At 29.5% G+C, this 15,938-nt stretch overlaps 2 protein-coding genes across 2 annotated transcripts; one reads left to right on the top strand and one right to left on the bottom strand.

The window, feature by feature from the left end:
• Positions 1-13,383: 13,383 nt before the first annotated feature.
• On the top strand, positions 13,384-13,906 carry HO173_008233 (uncharacterized protein; the record flags this gene model as incomplete). Its single annotated transcript, XM_037310133.1, has 3 exons — positions 13,384-13,407; positions 13,465-13,547; positions 13,609-13,906. 3 exons carry the CDS (start codon positions 13,384-13,386, stop codon positions 13,904-13,906), a joined length of 405 nt encoding a protein of 134 aa, XP_037163093.1.
• A 139-nt stretch (positions 13,907-14,045) lies between these two features.
• On the bottom strand, positions 14,046-14,948 carry HO173_008232 (uncharacterized protein; the record flags this gene model as incomplete). Its single annotated transcript, XM_037310132.1, has 2 exons — positions 14,046-14,707; positions 14,759-14,948. 2 exons carry the CDS (start codon positions 14,946-14,948, stop codon positions 14,046-14,048), a joined length of 852 nt encoding a protein of 283 aa, XP_037163092.1.
• Positions 14,949-15,938: the final 990 nt, after the last annotated feature.

The raw sequence follows: 15,938 nt of genomic DNA, 5'->3' as shown, positions 1-15,938 counted from the left end.
GATCTTTATTATTGACGAATGACGAATCCGTAAAAACTACGATTCTTAGAGACGTTATATCTAACTTAACGAATATAAGGCCTCTTTCTTTCATTTACTATAAAAGATAGCGATTTAGATATTAAGCATCCTCGTATATAAGTTCTATAATCTGGGCGGTATATAATAGGGCGAATGCCGCTTATAACTGTGATATAGTAGCGATATATGCTCCTCGTGCTCGTTAGACGACGTACTATTCTTTCATAAACGATATCGTAAGTAATTAGATCTTCTTCGCTTATCTGAGTTAGCTAATTCTTATATTATCCTCGAGAGTAATAACGAATCTATTAAATTTGAGAGGCTATTTCGAAGTGAGTCTCTCGAATGACTTAGTTAGTAGTCCAGCGGCGTGTAGTTCTTATAATTTCATATTTATGAACTCGATGATATCGGCGATAAGAGAGTCATCGGTTTATAAGCCAATAATTACTATTATATCGTTGTTGAATAATAGATAAGTGTCGAATATAGACGGGGTTATTTTTAGCTTCTCCACATAGTGTTTATAATATATCTAAAACTAATAGATATCGAACTTAGCAATTCTATAGAGGGGGAGAATAATATAGAGTATCGTTCTTGAGAATAGTCCTATTTCAGCTAGGGTAAAAATAAAGATATCTCTAGTTAACTCGAATTAAGATTGCGTGTATGCCTGAGTAATGTCGCGTAGATATAGAGATAGCTATAGAATAGCTAACGCTAGGGCGATAATAAGTCGTTGACTAGTCCGTTAAATGGTAGAAGCCTAAGTGAGAATCTTATACTTCTTCGAGTTATTGAATACTTATACTACTAGTCGCGATTTCTCGAAGGCTTTTTCGATACCCTTATTCTTAATTTAGTCTATAAAACGACTATTAAATACTCGTGCTTCTGCGAAGATATCTTCGATCTTTATAATCTCAAATATACCCTTTTCAAATAGTCTATTCAGTTCTTTTTACCGGGATACCTGAAAGTTCGATAAAGATAAGTGTGATATGGACTTAGATATATAGATCGTGATATTAATAGAGTCTCGAAAATAGGCGGGAGTATATTAACGTCGAGGAGAGTTATAATATAGTAAAGCGTTCTAAAAAGAGTCTTAATAATCTTAATTATCGTTATTTTCATATTAAGTATCGTCTAACTATGAAGATTCTTATTCGAGGAACTCGGGAGACTCGATTAAGGTATCTATTTCTTTTAAATATAACTTAACGATAGTGACTCGAAAGTCTGTAGGATCATTAGACAATTTGACGATATATATCTCTCGAGAAGTAGCTAGCAATTTGTATGGCCTAGTCTACTTCTTTTAATGCGTTCTCCATATCAGTATCGAGGAACCAATTGAAGTATTATGTATTCTTATTATCTGAGAGCCATTTCGCTAATATAGAGCGTTATTAACTTATCTCTTAGCGTGAAGTTTTATAACTTTAGCTATTACTATAGTAATAGCTTTTACCCTCTTAATAGTAGATAGAGTTAGTATATCGTCATTCGTAATATGAGGGAAGGTTTTAAAAACCAATAATGTGGGAACGATATCGTTATATCCGGCTGTATCGTTGATAGCCTTAATAGTTATTTATAGACGAATCTCCTTCTTAATACCTTAATTCTCTAGTTCCGTAGTAATTATCGAATAGACTCATCTTAATAGAGTATAATATTATTTTACTAGGCCGATAGAATTAGCGGTCTTAACTAGTACATATTTCGTTTAAATGCTTAGAGTCCTAGCGTTTTACTTAAACTCGGTACTATTAAAGTTAGTTCTAGCGTCGTGGACAATAATATCTAAAGGTTCGATATATATATCTATTCAGTATAGTCTAAGTATATCCCATATATGAGAAGCAGTTATATTCGTTAGCCATCGGATAATCTAAAATAAAATTCCCTCGTTAATAACTTATAGAATTGGGCTATCGTTAATATAGAGAACGTCGATAATAATTGTATAATTAAAATAGATATTATCCTTATTCTTGAGTAAGAATTTAAAACGGTCTGAGAATCGAGAGTGCTTTTAATAGAGTGTGCAGAACTCGATAATTCGTTCAAGTATATAATGGTATTCGAAGTCGTTATAGCTAGCTTTCTCTAGAGTTCGAATAAGTCTATTAACTAAGAGATAACCGAATCGACGATATAGTTAATATAACTCGGTGTCGGTTAGGTAGTTAACTAATATGAGACTCTATATCAAGAATGAATATTTATGAAAACGAATAATTAAGACCGTAGATCCATTCTTTAAAATAACTTAATTCTTAAGGTTATTCAGATAAATCCCTAGTCTATCCATATCTTAAATGTATAGTAGAAATGAGATATTAATCTATATTACGTGGAAATCGACTCGGTTAATAGGCGAATTTACTATAAGTTTTTCAATTAACGCTATTATCTCAATTTTAAATTAAGTAGTAATACTATCGATAGTAATATCTAGTTATATATCGAATTTCCTTATATAGACTTCTACTTAACCGTATCCAGTAATAGATATACGTGCGGCTTCGATATCTAGTATAATATTATAGAACTACTTTAAGATATATCGACTAATACTAAGAAAGCTGCTAGACTTAATAATATTGTAATATATAAAATAGCTGGAAAGCTCTAAGTAACGTACTTAGACTTAGTTCGATATAACTATAGAAGTAGTTGTAATAAAGTTTTCGGCCTCCTTTAAGTTATTATCTTGAATATCGAGAGTTAAGATCTTAAGATCCTTAATCTTATTCTTCTAATCTTTAAACTCTTGAATATAGAAGTTATATCGCTTATCAATAAAGCCGATAAACCGCCTAGCGAACTTATTTTAAGACTTCTAGCGTTTCTTATCGATATGCTTAGTTGACTAGCAGTCTATCTTCTCATAGATAAAGTACCGCTTTTTCTAAAAGCTGTTTATCTACGGGGACGATCTACTATAGTTACTCTAATTTAAAGGTTAATTAGTATAATACTTCCGATTAGTAAAGTATATTACAGGCCTAAGTAACTCGAATCTCTTAGCCTTTATAACTTCTTCGTGATTCTCGATTATAGTATAGATATTATTAATTAGCCCCGTAATTATAGTCGTCTATTATAGAATTATAATACTATATATAGAAATATTACTATAAGAGATAACTATCTTATTTCGAAGTACTATATCTAACTGAAATTCGTAATTCAGCCCTCTTTGAATTTGACGAAGTTATTAAATCATCTCATTGAAGACAGTTCCTTTATTCTTTTCGGGATTAGCTCGGAGTAAGCCTCTTAGACTAATACTATTTTACTTACGAAGTATAAGGCGACGATGTTCTTCTCTCTCGAAATAGCTCTGAAAATAATTAAAGAGTTATTAAATAGTGAGGCTAATCCCTTAATAACTAGAGTAGTAGTACTTCAGTGCCATAGATTTCAGTATAGTTGGAAATGCTATTTAAAGAATCTGCTGAGGGATCTCGGCTCTCTTATAAAGGTCCATAAAAATTATGAATTTGTAGCTGAGACTCTCGGTAGGGCTTTCACCGTACTTCTTCTCGCTTATATACAATTTAGTTAGTGTAGCGAGTTCCTTAGTATAGCCATGGTTTTAATTATTCTCGAAGTCTTAAATGACTTAATAAGGCGAGGGTAGTAGATATAGAACTCGGTAATTTGGGCCGTAGGCTGGTGTTGAGGGGAGAATTGGAGTAAGATTCTTCGATTGATAAGGCGGTTGCGGGGGGAGAGGAATAGTATTCTTCGGTCGATAAGGCTATTGTTCCTATATTGATTAAAACGGTTACTAAGAGTAGTAATAAGATGGTTTTAATAGGAGACGATCTTCGTTGTCTGGTGACTATAGGATCTCTTTCTTAATTATATCCGCTAATTCTTTGGCTATTAAGAATCCTCTTCCTTTCTTAACATAGGCTTTATTGGCTTATAGACAATCTCGTAGACTAGTAATAGCGTCCTTACTAAGAACCTCGAAGTTCTCTCTAACGTATAAGGCAAAGTCGTCAGCAAAGACGTTAGAGAGTGTGGTAAATTTATGTATTTTGTATTGTTATATTCTCCAACGAACGAATTTCTCGAGTTCCTCTTTGTTATCTGATGGCTTGGCTCCTTATAGTTTCTCTAGCTTACTCGTAGTCATAGGTGGAGAGTTAGTAGCCATTTTGATATCCATTTTGATATATGTTATGTGTTAATGTGGTGTGAAGCTTGATGGTATTTAGTGTTTTCTAGGTGTTTTCTCTGCTGGATAGGAGTTGTAGAAATTATAGTTCTATTCGATTAAATCGTTATAATAAGCGGAATCGATTGAGTAATATAGAACCGTGTAAAGTACCGCGGCGATATCGAGATAGACTTTCTTTAAGAGTATAGCCTTGCTAATCTGTATACTAGTATTGAAGTACACTGATTAGTATTAATAATACTAGAATATATAGTTACTTGTATAATGAGACTAATTACTAGATATAATATTCTTAATAATATCTAAGAAAGAAGGATATCTATATACAGAGAATGTCTTTATATACTCATGACTAGACCGAATGGGTACTAGTGATAGCGAGTGTTGAGTCGTTTCAACATATTCTATTTTAATTAAACTCCGATCTTCCCCTCTAATATCGTCTACTATTATTATAAGAAAGAGAATTATTTCTATTAAAATAATTATAAATATTATATAGCTCGTATCGCTGCGATTAATAGAGATAAAATAATTATTAGAAAAATAATTAATTAAGTTAGAATTCTCGTAAATCCGCTCTATATTACGAGCGCTTTTAAATTAAAAGAATTAGATTTTCCGATACCGGCGTACTTAATAGTTAAAGAACTATTTCTCTTAGAATAAAAAACTCTTTATTTAAGTCGAGAATAAGTTTATATTAGAGAAGCTGATATATATTTTAATTATCGCTATAAGAGGTTAGATATTAGACTAAGTAGAAATATATTAACGTATTAATTAAGATTTATAGTATATTAAATCTTCGAGCTTAATAATAAAAGCACTCGTTTATTATAGCTCTCCGTATCTATTTATAGAGTATTAGAGCTAAGTATATACGGGCGTGCGTATCTAGCTAGCTTTACTATATCTCTATATCTTTTAATTTCTCTTCTTATCTTTATTAATATATTTAATTTATATTAAAATATATATTAATCTCTAATAGAAGTTTATATTATAATCGCTAATCTAAATTAATAAAAGAGAAAACGAAGAGCTAATATACTATTCTTAATACTTAATTTATATATTAATAACTTCGAAGATATAATTAAAATTCTAGAGTTTAGATTAATAGCTTTAAATTATAATATTAGAATTAATCTTAATAGCGTGAATACGTTTATATATATTTATACTATAATCTTTATAAAAGATATAAAATAATAATAAAAGAATTTTGGCTTTATATCTTCAATTATTAATAGAGAATACTTAAAATATCTAATTATAAAGAAGTAAAAAGCGAATTTAATTTTTAATATTATACTTAATACTCGCTATTATTATCGAGTTCTATATAAGTAAATTAAAGGCGACGCGTTTATAGATAATATTAAATTCTTTTAAAGTATAGAGATAAAATCTAAGTAGACTTCGCTAATCATTATTATATTATCTCTAAATATTATATATAGCCGATCTAGGAATATAATATATTTAAAATATACTAGGATTATTAAATAAGCGTAATATATACTATTTGCTATTATACTCACTAACGCTAATATTAATACCTACTACGCTAAGCTCTAATACTTTCTCTTCTTATCTAGCTAAAATCGATTATAGTTATTTAAGTATTATCTCGCTAGTTATCGAATATAAGAATATAATAGACTTTTAATTATTACGCCTCTACTTCTATAAATCTAGCTATAATCTAAGTAAATTAATTCTATATATCTAAAAGCCGTAGAAGTAATAATATCTTCGGCGTTAAATCTTAATAGCGTTAATTCGATTATTATGTGCTACGCTGTTATAGTTAAAAGTAATATCGTAGTTCTAACGTAGAATATAAGTTAAATAAATTGATAGAATATAATATCGCTGCTGTTATAATTAAGAAAGGCGTTTTAGAGACTCTATTAATACGCTACTCTCGTCTACTCTAAGAACTTTAAGCGCGATAATTATCTTATCTTCTTTAAATAAATAATATTAGTTAATCTCTTAGATAATAATTTCGAAGTAAAAAGCACGTTTAAAAATAGCGAGTTATAGTACTTAGATTATTTAGAGTATAAATATTTAGTAAAGATTTTTAAGATTAAGGGCGGTATTATAAAGTAAGTAGTAGTATTTTATAACGTTATAGTATATCTAAATATATATACTACTCTATACTATAAGAATATAATTACGAAGTATACTATTTCTAATAATTATATTACTCTTAGCGGTAAGGATAAATATAGATATATATATAGAATTCTTCTTGTTTATCGCCTCTACGCTAATTTAGTAGAAAAGATTCTTTAAGAAAGTAGTAATTTAAATTAATTTTCGAGATATAGAAAAGATTCTACTTAGTAAAGAGAGCTTATATTAAACTCTACGCTTTATTCTCGCCGATTTGTATATATTTATTAAATCTAGATTAATTGCGGAGATAATAAAAATATATTTAAAATACTTTACTCTTCTAACTAACTTGCTACCCTACTCTAAACTAAGTATTAAAGAGAATAACTTATATTAATCTTAGATAGTAATTATTAGAGATATAGCTTATAAAAGGCCGCTGGTGTTAAGATATCTAGATCGTAAATATATTATAAAGAATTTAGAATAGCCTTTATAGTCTAATTAGCTTACTCTTAACGATCTATTTTTAATATTATTATAATATATTTATAAGATAGACTATAAAGAGTCTAATATTATTTTATCTAGACGCGTTAAGTTATAATAATATTAAAAGCTTAGCTTTATAAATCGATAAGATATCTAACTCTTCTCCCTTTAATAGCTTTTATATTTTTATTGTTTATCTACGTATATAGATTTAATAATAGCTATAAAAACCGCTATTTAGAATAAATAGTTATTAATAAATTACGATAGAATATCTAAGTATTAGATTATATTTAGTATCGGAGATTTTATTATTATTCGAAACTTCGACTTAGTTTAAGTTAATAATATCTTTTTATATAAGCTCTCTAAAAGATATATTAGATTATTTACTAGAGTAATTATAATATAAAACTTTAAAGAATTAAAATTCGACTTTATTCTTAAAGTTTTTTATTAGAAACTATCGAAGATAGTATAGATCGTTAGACTTTTAAATATTAATATAAGAAAGTATTATATTCTATATATAAATCGTAAAGAGCGTAATAATAAAATTAAAGGGAGCTTAAAGAGAGGCGGTTAGGCTCTTTTATTAAATTATAATTATAATATTTAATTTATATAAGCTAATAAATCTACTTTTAAACTAATATACGAGTTAAATACTTTATTCTTCGATATTTTAATTAGCTATTAACGTAAGCGATACTTTATTTTAAATAAAATATTTTAAAGATAAGAGTAGTAAGGAGATGAAAGTTACTAGATATATTATAAATTAAGTAATATAGATAAATAAGCCCTTTATTAAATTTCTATATTTTTATCTTATATTTATACTTTATCTACTATAAACTAGCTAATCTAGCGGAGAAGTAAGCTTAAAATATTAGATTTACGAGGATATGCGAAGAGCGTAATACGACTTTCTAAGATATTTCTTTTTTTAAAAAGCTAGTTATTATAATATTAACGCCTCTATATAATTAATAAATTAGACTTATTATCTCTCTAGATATATATATATATAGATATCTTTAGAATATAGCGATTATTTTTATAGAGTTACAGTATTAGATTATCGGCTCTCTATTCTATCTATAAAGTCTATTTATCAGCCTCTATTTTATTACTAATTCTATCTTTAATAATTATTTAAAGAATAGTAGCGAAGAGCTTATTTAAGGTAGTTAGAGCGTAGAAATTATTAATCTACGTAGTCTATTTTAAAGAGAGCTTCTTTAAAATAGAATACTAATATTTTAATAAGAATATTCTTAATCTAATTATCCTTAGATATAAGAATATTATCTAGAAATCTATAAAGAGTATAGTATATTATTAGATAAAGTTAAGAATAAATAAATTATCTAATTAGAAGATGGTAGATTATAGAATATTATAGCTATATAACGGTTTTAATATAAATTAAAATAGAAGATATTAGAGGAATAAGCTATCTCTTCTCTAGGTTTTTTTATATTACGATAGTAGTAATTAGATATAATTAATTTATAATCTAATTATATAAATGAATATAATAAGTAACTATAAGGTATTCTCAACATATAGCAAATTATTTCTAAGTTATCCCTAAGGTATCTCTTCTATTCTCACTCTCTTATACTCTCTTCGCATTCGTTAATAACGCTCTTTTATATAATAGTATTTTTATATTTTATTAACGACTATCTAGCGTCCTTACGCTTTTAACTTTTATATCGTTTATTATTATATCTAAATTAATATTTCTCCCGAATTGGCGGTAATTAGAAATATTAGTTATTATAATTTATATTTATAGCGGTAAGTATTAATACGTTAATAGACTTATATATAAGTACCTTTTATTCTAGATTATATAATAGCGATAAGTTAATTATAACGAGAATATAAAGAATATAGATAATTTTTATAATTCTATAAATTAAATAACTTATAAGCCTAGTTTATAGATACGCTAGAAATATCTATATGATACTAGGCAACTTATAAGCCTAATTTATAGGTATACTGAAAATGTTTATGCGATATAATAACCTAAATAATTAATCTCGCATTATAAATAGATTAGCTTTTCTTCTCTTTTTTATTCACTTGAAAATAGATATATTCTTTTATATTATTAGCGAGAATTAAGTTAACGAATTATTTTCTATATTAGCTCTCTCTCTAGTATATCGCCTATCTAATAATACTATATTCCTATTATATATCCCTTTTCGTCCCTTTATTCTCAGCGCGCCTATATTTAAAGCTTAAAGAGCCTTTTAATATATAATAAATTAATATTATAAATAGAAGAGATATATTAATTATAACGCGATTAGATTATAAATAAAATTCTATCTAGCGAAGATAATATAATATAATTAAAATACGTAATTTATCTACGCTTTTATTATATATACTTTAATATTATTAATTACTTAATCTAGTAGATATAAGAAGTATATAAATATTATTAGATATATATCGCTTCTTAATTCTAGTATATCGCTCTATAAGTATTTTATTAATAAAAGATTACTATCTAGAGATTAGGTAAATATTATAAAACGTATAGAGGAATGAAATAAATAAGATTAAAGGGATACGGAGAGGGTAACTGCTTTTACCTATATAATGTATTTTATAAATAATAGCAAGTATTAATATATGAGATATATATATAAATTAGTATCGACTAGATTCGGTTTATTATATGAAATAAAAAGTGATACTTAGTTTAAATAATTCGATACCTGCGGAGATAGAATTTAAAGATCTTTAATAGATTTTAAATAAATCTTTAATAGATCTCTAATAGATCTTTAATAGATTTTTGAGTTATATGAGATAAGTCAATAACTATCACTTAAATATAAAGTTATATAAATCATAGAGTTAAATAAAATGAAGAGTTATTCGAGACGAGTTATTTAGCTTAATAGAAGGTTTTTATAAATAGTCAATTCGACTCTCTAATCGTAAAGATATATGTTATACAAAATAGTGTATTAACTAGCCGAGGATTTGCCTGTTATAACTAAATAGTAGGGACGATCGATATCTAAAACCAGTCATCTACGCTATATGCACTATCTATAGATATATCATCTTTCGTACTACCGACCCCTATAAGGTATATAACATAGTTTATAAACTTTAAATAAATAGTAAATATAAGATATATAAGCTAAAGAAGACGCTATATAATTTAAAGTAATTCTTAAAAATTTAATATAATATTCTTTTTATATATCTAAAAAAATTAAGCTTTAAGTCTATTATAATTAATTTCTTAATCTTTATTAATAATATTATAATTATTATAATTTATATAAATAATATTTTTTTAATTAATCTCGATAAAGTAGAAATTTAGAGTATTAAAGATAAGTTTAATAGTTATTTCGAAATAATTAATTTAAAATTATATATCTATTATCTAGATATAACTATTATTAAAAATTATATTAATTATATTATTTAACTTAATTAGATAAAATATATTAAAAAGTTTTTTATTAAATATAATATATAAGAATTTAAAGATATATCTATTTCTATAGATATCGAAAGATATTAGATATTCGAAGAGAATTTTTAAATCTTTAAAGTCTCTCGCATTAAGTATTAATTAATAATAGAGTTATTAATATATATAATACTTAATATAAGATTAAATATTATATTCGCGATTTTAATAATATCTCGATATAGCTTAAACTCTAACGAAGTTTATTAAAAAGCGATTAAGCGAATTTTTCGTTATTTTAAATAAATTATCGACTATTAACTCGTTTTTAGAGAAGATCTAAAATCTCTAAGCGGCTATATCGATATCGATTAAATCGATAATTAAGATATTTATTACTTTATATCTAGATATATATTTAATATTAATAATAAAATTATTAATTAATTATTAAAGTAATAATTTATTATAATACTCTTAATTTATAAGATTAAATATATTAATTAAATATAAATTATTAAAGAAGTAATTTAATTACGCGATTTATTAGATTAGCTTAATTTTAATAATAAATAAATATAAATAATTATTATTTTTTATAATAATTAAGACGTTATAGTATTAGTTAAAAACTCTTAATTTTATATCTATATTAAATATATTAATATTTAATATTATTATATATAAAAATAAGTTATCGCTAAGAATATCGCTTTAGATTATATTTCTATTAATTATTAAATAGTTAACGATCTTATTAAAGCCCTCTATAAGAATAAGTTTAAAAGATTTTATTAACTTATTAAGTTAAAATATCGTTTATAATTTTATTATAAAGAAATTATCTACTTTAGAGAAGCTATTTTATTAATCTTTATATTATAAATAATCGATTTAAGTCGCTCGTCGAGTCGCTATATTAAGCTTAATACTTTATAAACTCGCTATTTTATATCGAAATAGCTATTTCTTTAGCGCTATTATCGTTATCGTTATTAAAACTTCTAAAACTCTTTTAAAGAATCTATATCTATTTATTACTAATATCTTAAATATTATATCTTTAAAATATCGCTATTATAACTATTATTATTAAAAATTAATTATTTAAAATAATTCTTATAGAGATTTTATAGCCGGCGATATATAGCTAGAAGAATTTCTTCTAATTATTTTATTTAGTTACTTCTATAAATATTCTTCGATCTTAAATTAATTAATTTTTAATATATATTAAATAATCTAAAAATAAAATTTTTAAAAAACCGCTTTTTAATAAAAAGTGAAATTTAAGTTATATTTAGATAGGGGCCATAGTTTAATATAATCGTTTTTAGATTTTAACTTTTTACTCTATCTATTCTATTTTAAACGTCGCGAACTTTAAATCTCGCGTTTTTTAATTTTATTTATATAGAGGGGATAAGAGTATAAGAGAGTAAAAGGGATATATTTTTACGCTAGCTACCCGGCACTAACTTATCTTATCTACTCGATTTTAACACCGTTAGTATTAAACTTCGTATTTATTAGATTTCGCTTATAAAAGAATATATGCGAAGGGGAGTATTGAAATTCGGATTACGTGACTCTTGGCGTCTTGGCGGTTATGTGACTACGTCACGTGACACGCCTTAGTACGCCCGTGTCAAGTCGCTCTTTCCTTTTATAGAACTCTATAGTTAATACAACTAAGTATCCTACCTTTATATTTTAATAGAGTCTCTTCGATAGAAGCCCTCGAAGAATTTTTAAAGAGTTTTCGAAGAATTAGAGAAATTTTAGAAGATCTCTCTTTAAATATATTAGATAAATTATAATATCTCTTTCGATTCTTAATAAAATATAACGTCTCTCTCTTAATTCTCAAAGTTAAATATCTTAAAATTCTCTAAAAACTCTTCGAGAGTTTCTATTAAGAGACTATTAAAATAAACTTAAAATTAATTAAATATTATTAAAATAATTAAATTTCGAGTTTACTTTAATAGCCCCTCGATAGAAACTCTCGAAGAGCTCTTAAAGAGTCTTCGAAGGGTTCGAAGGATTTTAGAGAATCTCTCTAAGAATTAAATAGTTAAAAATTAGTACTCGGCAAGCTTTTTACTATTAAAAAGTCTACGTTTTAATATATATTAATTAAGAATATAGAGGTAATAGAGACTACTCGCTATCGAAATTTAAAATATAGTTAAAAGATCGAGTAACTTATAATATATAATTAGTATTCTAGTTTATTAAAACGTAGATCTTTTAAGAGTCTCTATAATAATTATATATTTTTAAAATATATTAATATATATTACTCTATCTCTTAATAAATAAATATAAGTTTAAAATAGTACTAGTAGATACTTAAAAATATATTAAATATATATACGATTTCGTTCGATAATTATATAATCTCGCTAAGTAAGAATCGAATATAGAATAATTAAAAAATTCTTTCTCGTTAGAGATAATTATCTTTCTACCTACTATTTAATAGTCTTAAAGCTAATATATCTACTATTACTATATATACTTTAATTATTATTAATACTTCTATTATTCTCGTCGTTATCTTATCTTCTATTATAATAAGAAGAATAATATTAAATAATAGTAAGAATAATACTTATAGCTATCTCTTTAAATAGAGAGTTATTTATAATTAAAATATAGCTATTATAGTTATAAAATATCGCTATTATAATTATAAATATTTATTATTTCTATATACTTAGCGTATATTAAATATTAAATTATAGATTAATCTATAATTTATATACTTTTAATACGTAATATAATATAATAAGTAAAAATATAATTATCGAACGTAATCGTATATATATAGTACGCTAATTTGAAAATATGTTGGCATATTTTGAAAATATGTGGTTACCGAAGGGGCCCTAAGTATAAAAATGGAGTCACATACACACACACACTATTCTTGATGGGGTGTGTGCGATTTTCTCAGCGCCAAGGATTCCGGACCTTTGTGCATACGCTAAAACTCCGGCAAATACTTCTCGCACGTTGTGCAATGAGGCTTGAGTCAACAAAAGTAGAACCAATTATGTCTGATGCAGATCTCGAAGAGGTACGAATTCACTCGGGAGTAGATGGGCTGTGGTACACATTTCTGACTTTCTAGTAGATAAGGAAAGGGCGCCTTGCGCAACTTCAACAGCAGCAACAGGGCGGAGCGTCTGGGGGAGGGGGTGGGGAAGATCAGCGGAAGTGCGCCGAGTCCACTGATTCTCTGCACAGATGAACAGGCCCAGCTGAAGTACTACCATAGACAGCAAGAAGCTGACGCTCGCACATCGATTCTCTCTCAAGTCCTCTCACCCGAAGCCGCTGATCGCCTCGGCCGCATTCGCCTTGTCAAAGAGTCTCGAGCCACAGATGTGGAGAATAGACTTATCATGCTCGCGAGGTCGGGACAACTTAGAAACAAAGTAACGGAAGAACAATTGAAGGAGTTGTTAGGCGCGATGACGGAGAATGCAGAGAAGGGTGGAGGAGGTGGCGGGGGAAGAGTTGTAATTACCAGAAGGAAAGACTGGGACGACGATGACGATCTGTTGGATCTCTAGCTGCAGAGGCAGACACGTCTATAGTGGACTTAAAGTGCGTCAAAGGCGTTAGGGGCATATACAGGCATGGATCACGGATTGATAGCGAATGAAGCCATATGGTAGCAGCACAGGTTTGTAAGGATAGTACTGCATGGCGCTAATCTGCCCTCAAGCCACCCATCATATCTCTCTTCTCTCTTGCGACCCCTTTGTGCTCTCTGAGCGACCTCCTTGTGTCTCTCAAGTCTGGCGGTCTCTTGATTCCCAACTCATTTCTAAGGTCGTCTACATCTCTTTCCAGCTCTTCTTCCCAGTACACATTAATTATGTCTTTGCTCCTCAACCCGTTGCTGACTGCCCAAGGGAGGTAGGTATTCCAAAACCTTATGCGTTCGGCCGGCTTCATTCTCGTGATAGCAAAGACGCTGAGGCCTGTCATAGGCAAGAGGGTATTGGCAAATTCGAATGCCTTGAGCGCCACTTCGCCTTCAACGAAGACAGGCAAGCCAGTGAGAGCATGATAAAAGTCATGACACTCGCGATACCTTTGCATGACGTATGCGCATTCTTCGTCGTCGATATACTTGACGCTGTTCCTGGTGTCTGGGCTAACACCCTCTCGATCCAGCCAGCTAACATACGCGCGCCCTACGCCGTTCTCCGGCAAAGCACGCAGCTTCGTCACTGACATGGTTTTAGATGTTATCCTCGGGCGGTCACGAAGGATTCGTCTGCCGGTTGGGTTGGAGAGCATTGCGTCTCGAAGACGGTAAATAAAGAAGGGTGTCGCAGTCGTTTCTCCGAGTGCCGCGATCAAGTCTTCGTGTAGGATCAGCGTCTACTAGTATGGAGCTGGTATAGCGAACATACCTCCGCGTCGGGGATTCATTAGAGACATCACTGCTGAACCTGCTGCAAGCGTGACTCGTTCAAAGGCGTTGAGAGGGACGTGACCTTCATATCTTGGCGGTGGTCTATTCAGCACCGAGAATGGTCTTGAAGAGCGCGCAATTGTGACTCGGATGAGGGCGGGAAGGGCGAAGAGCTTTCTCGAAGCCATTTGGAGCGTCTTGAAAGATTGTTGGACTGCATTTTATCAATGAGTGTGTAGTGGAAATGAACGTTCCCTCATTTACCTCACAGACGTTGCCAAGCAAGCCAGCGGGATCTTGCCGCTTATAAGTAGATACGTTACAATCGCGTCAGACATCTACCGTATGTGTGCTCGTTGCCTTAATAATGAAGGAGCGAGCAATTATTCTACGAGTACTCCGTAGTTACCAAAACTACTTTCGCAGTGCAGTTAGAGCGGAGTTCTATTGAGGGGAATGTTTCGGAACAAAGGTAACGAGCACTATGGCGAGGAGAGGATGTGACTCGGGCGGCTAAAGTAATCTGACATGTGCCCTGCAGCCCTGGAAACCGAAAGTCTGAGCTCCACCATTTTTAGGACTACTGGAAAATTACCCCTGAAGATTAAGGCTCTGCTGCTCTCCATGTGTGCTTTAGGACTTGGCCTTCGATCGGAAACGCAAGCACAGGCTTGCCGCCCCTTTTATTAATGTGACGTGTTTGCATTTGCGACTTCGGTGACATGCAGTAAGCCATTTGTTGAAACAAAAGATGTAGAGTACGTACGTAGTAGTAAATCATGGCGTGCATGCGGACTTGCGGACCCGGGAGTTGATCGATGGCTTTAACGGCTTTTGGAAAGGCTGCTTTTCCCAGGAAATCATACGGCTGATCTCTTCCATCACCATCGCTCCTCACCCTCGCCCTCCTCCTCTCACCACATCCACATCGTCCTCCTCCTCACACGAATAATACTTGGTCTATAATACTTGAAAAACCGTCATGTCGAAGAGGTGACACTTGTAGCTCTGTCCTGCCCTCTCCCATCTTCTCCCCATACTGGTACCCTCGCCGCCTGGCCAACTATGGATGTGACGACGATTGCATGAACACCCTTTTATTTTAATATTGACCTTGGAACAAGCCTTACCACATCCTAAACTCACGAACAGTCGCCAAGACTCATCGAATTCAGGTG

Source organism: Letharia columbiana, assembly GCF_014066305.1.
Source record: "Letharia columbiana isolate WasteWater2 chromosome Unknown Sc0000028_s0, whole genome shotgun sequence".
NCBI lineage: Eukaryota > Fungi > Ascomycota > Lecanoromycetes > Lecanorales > Parmeliaceae > Letharia > Letharia columbiana.
Note: the sequence above shows the minus strand (reverse complement) of the source record. Positions and strands in the feature narration are given on the sequence as shown.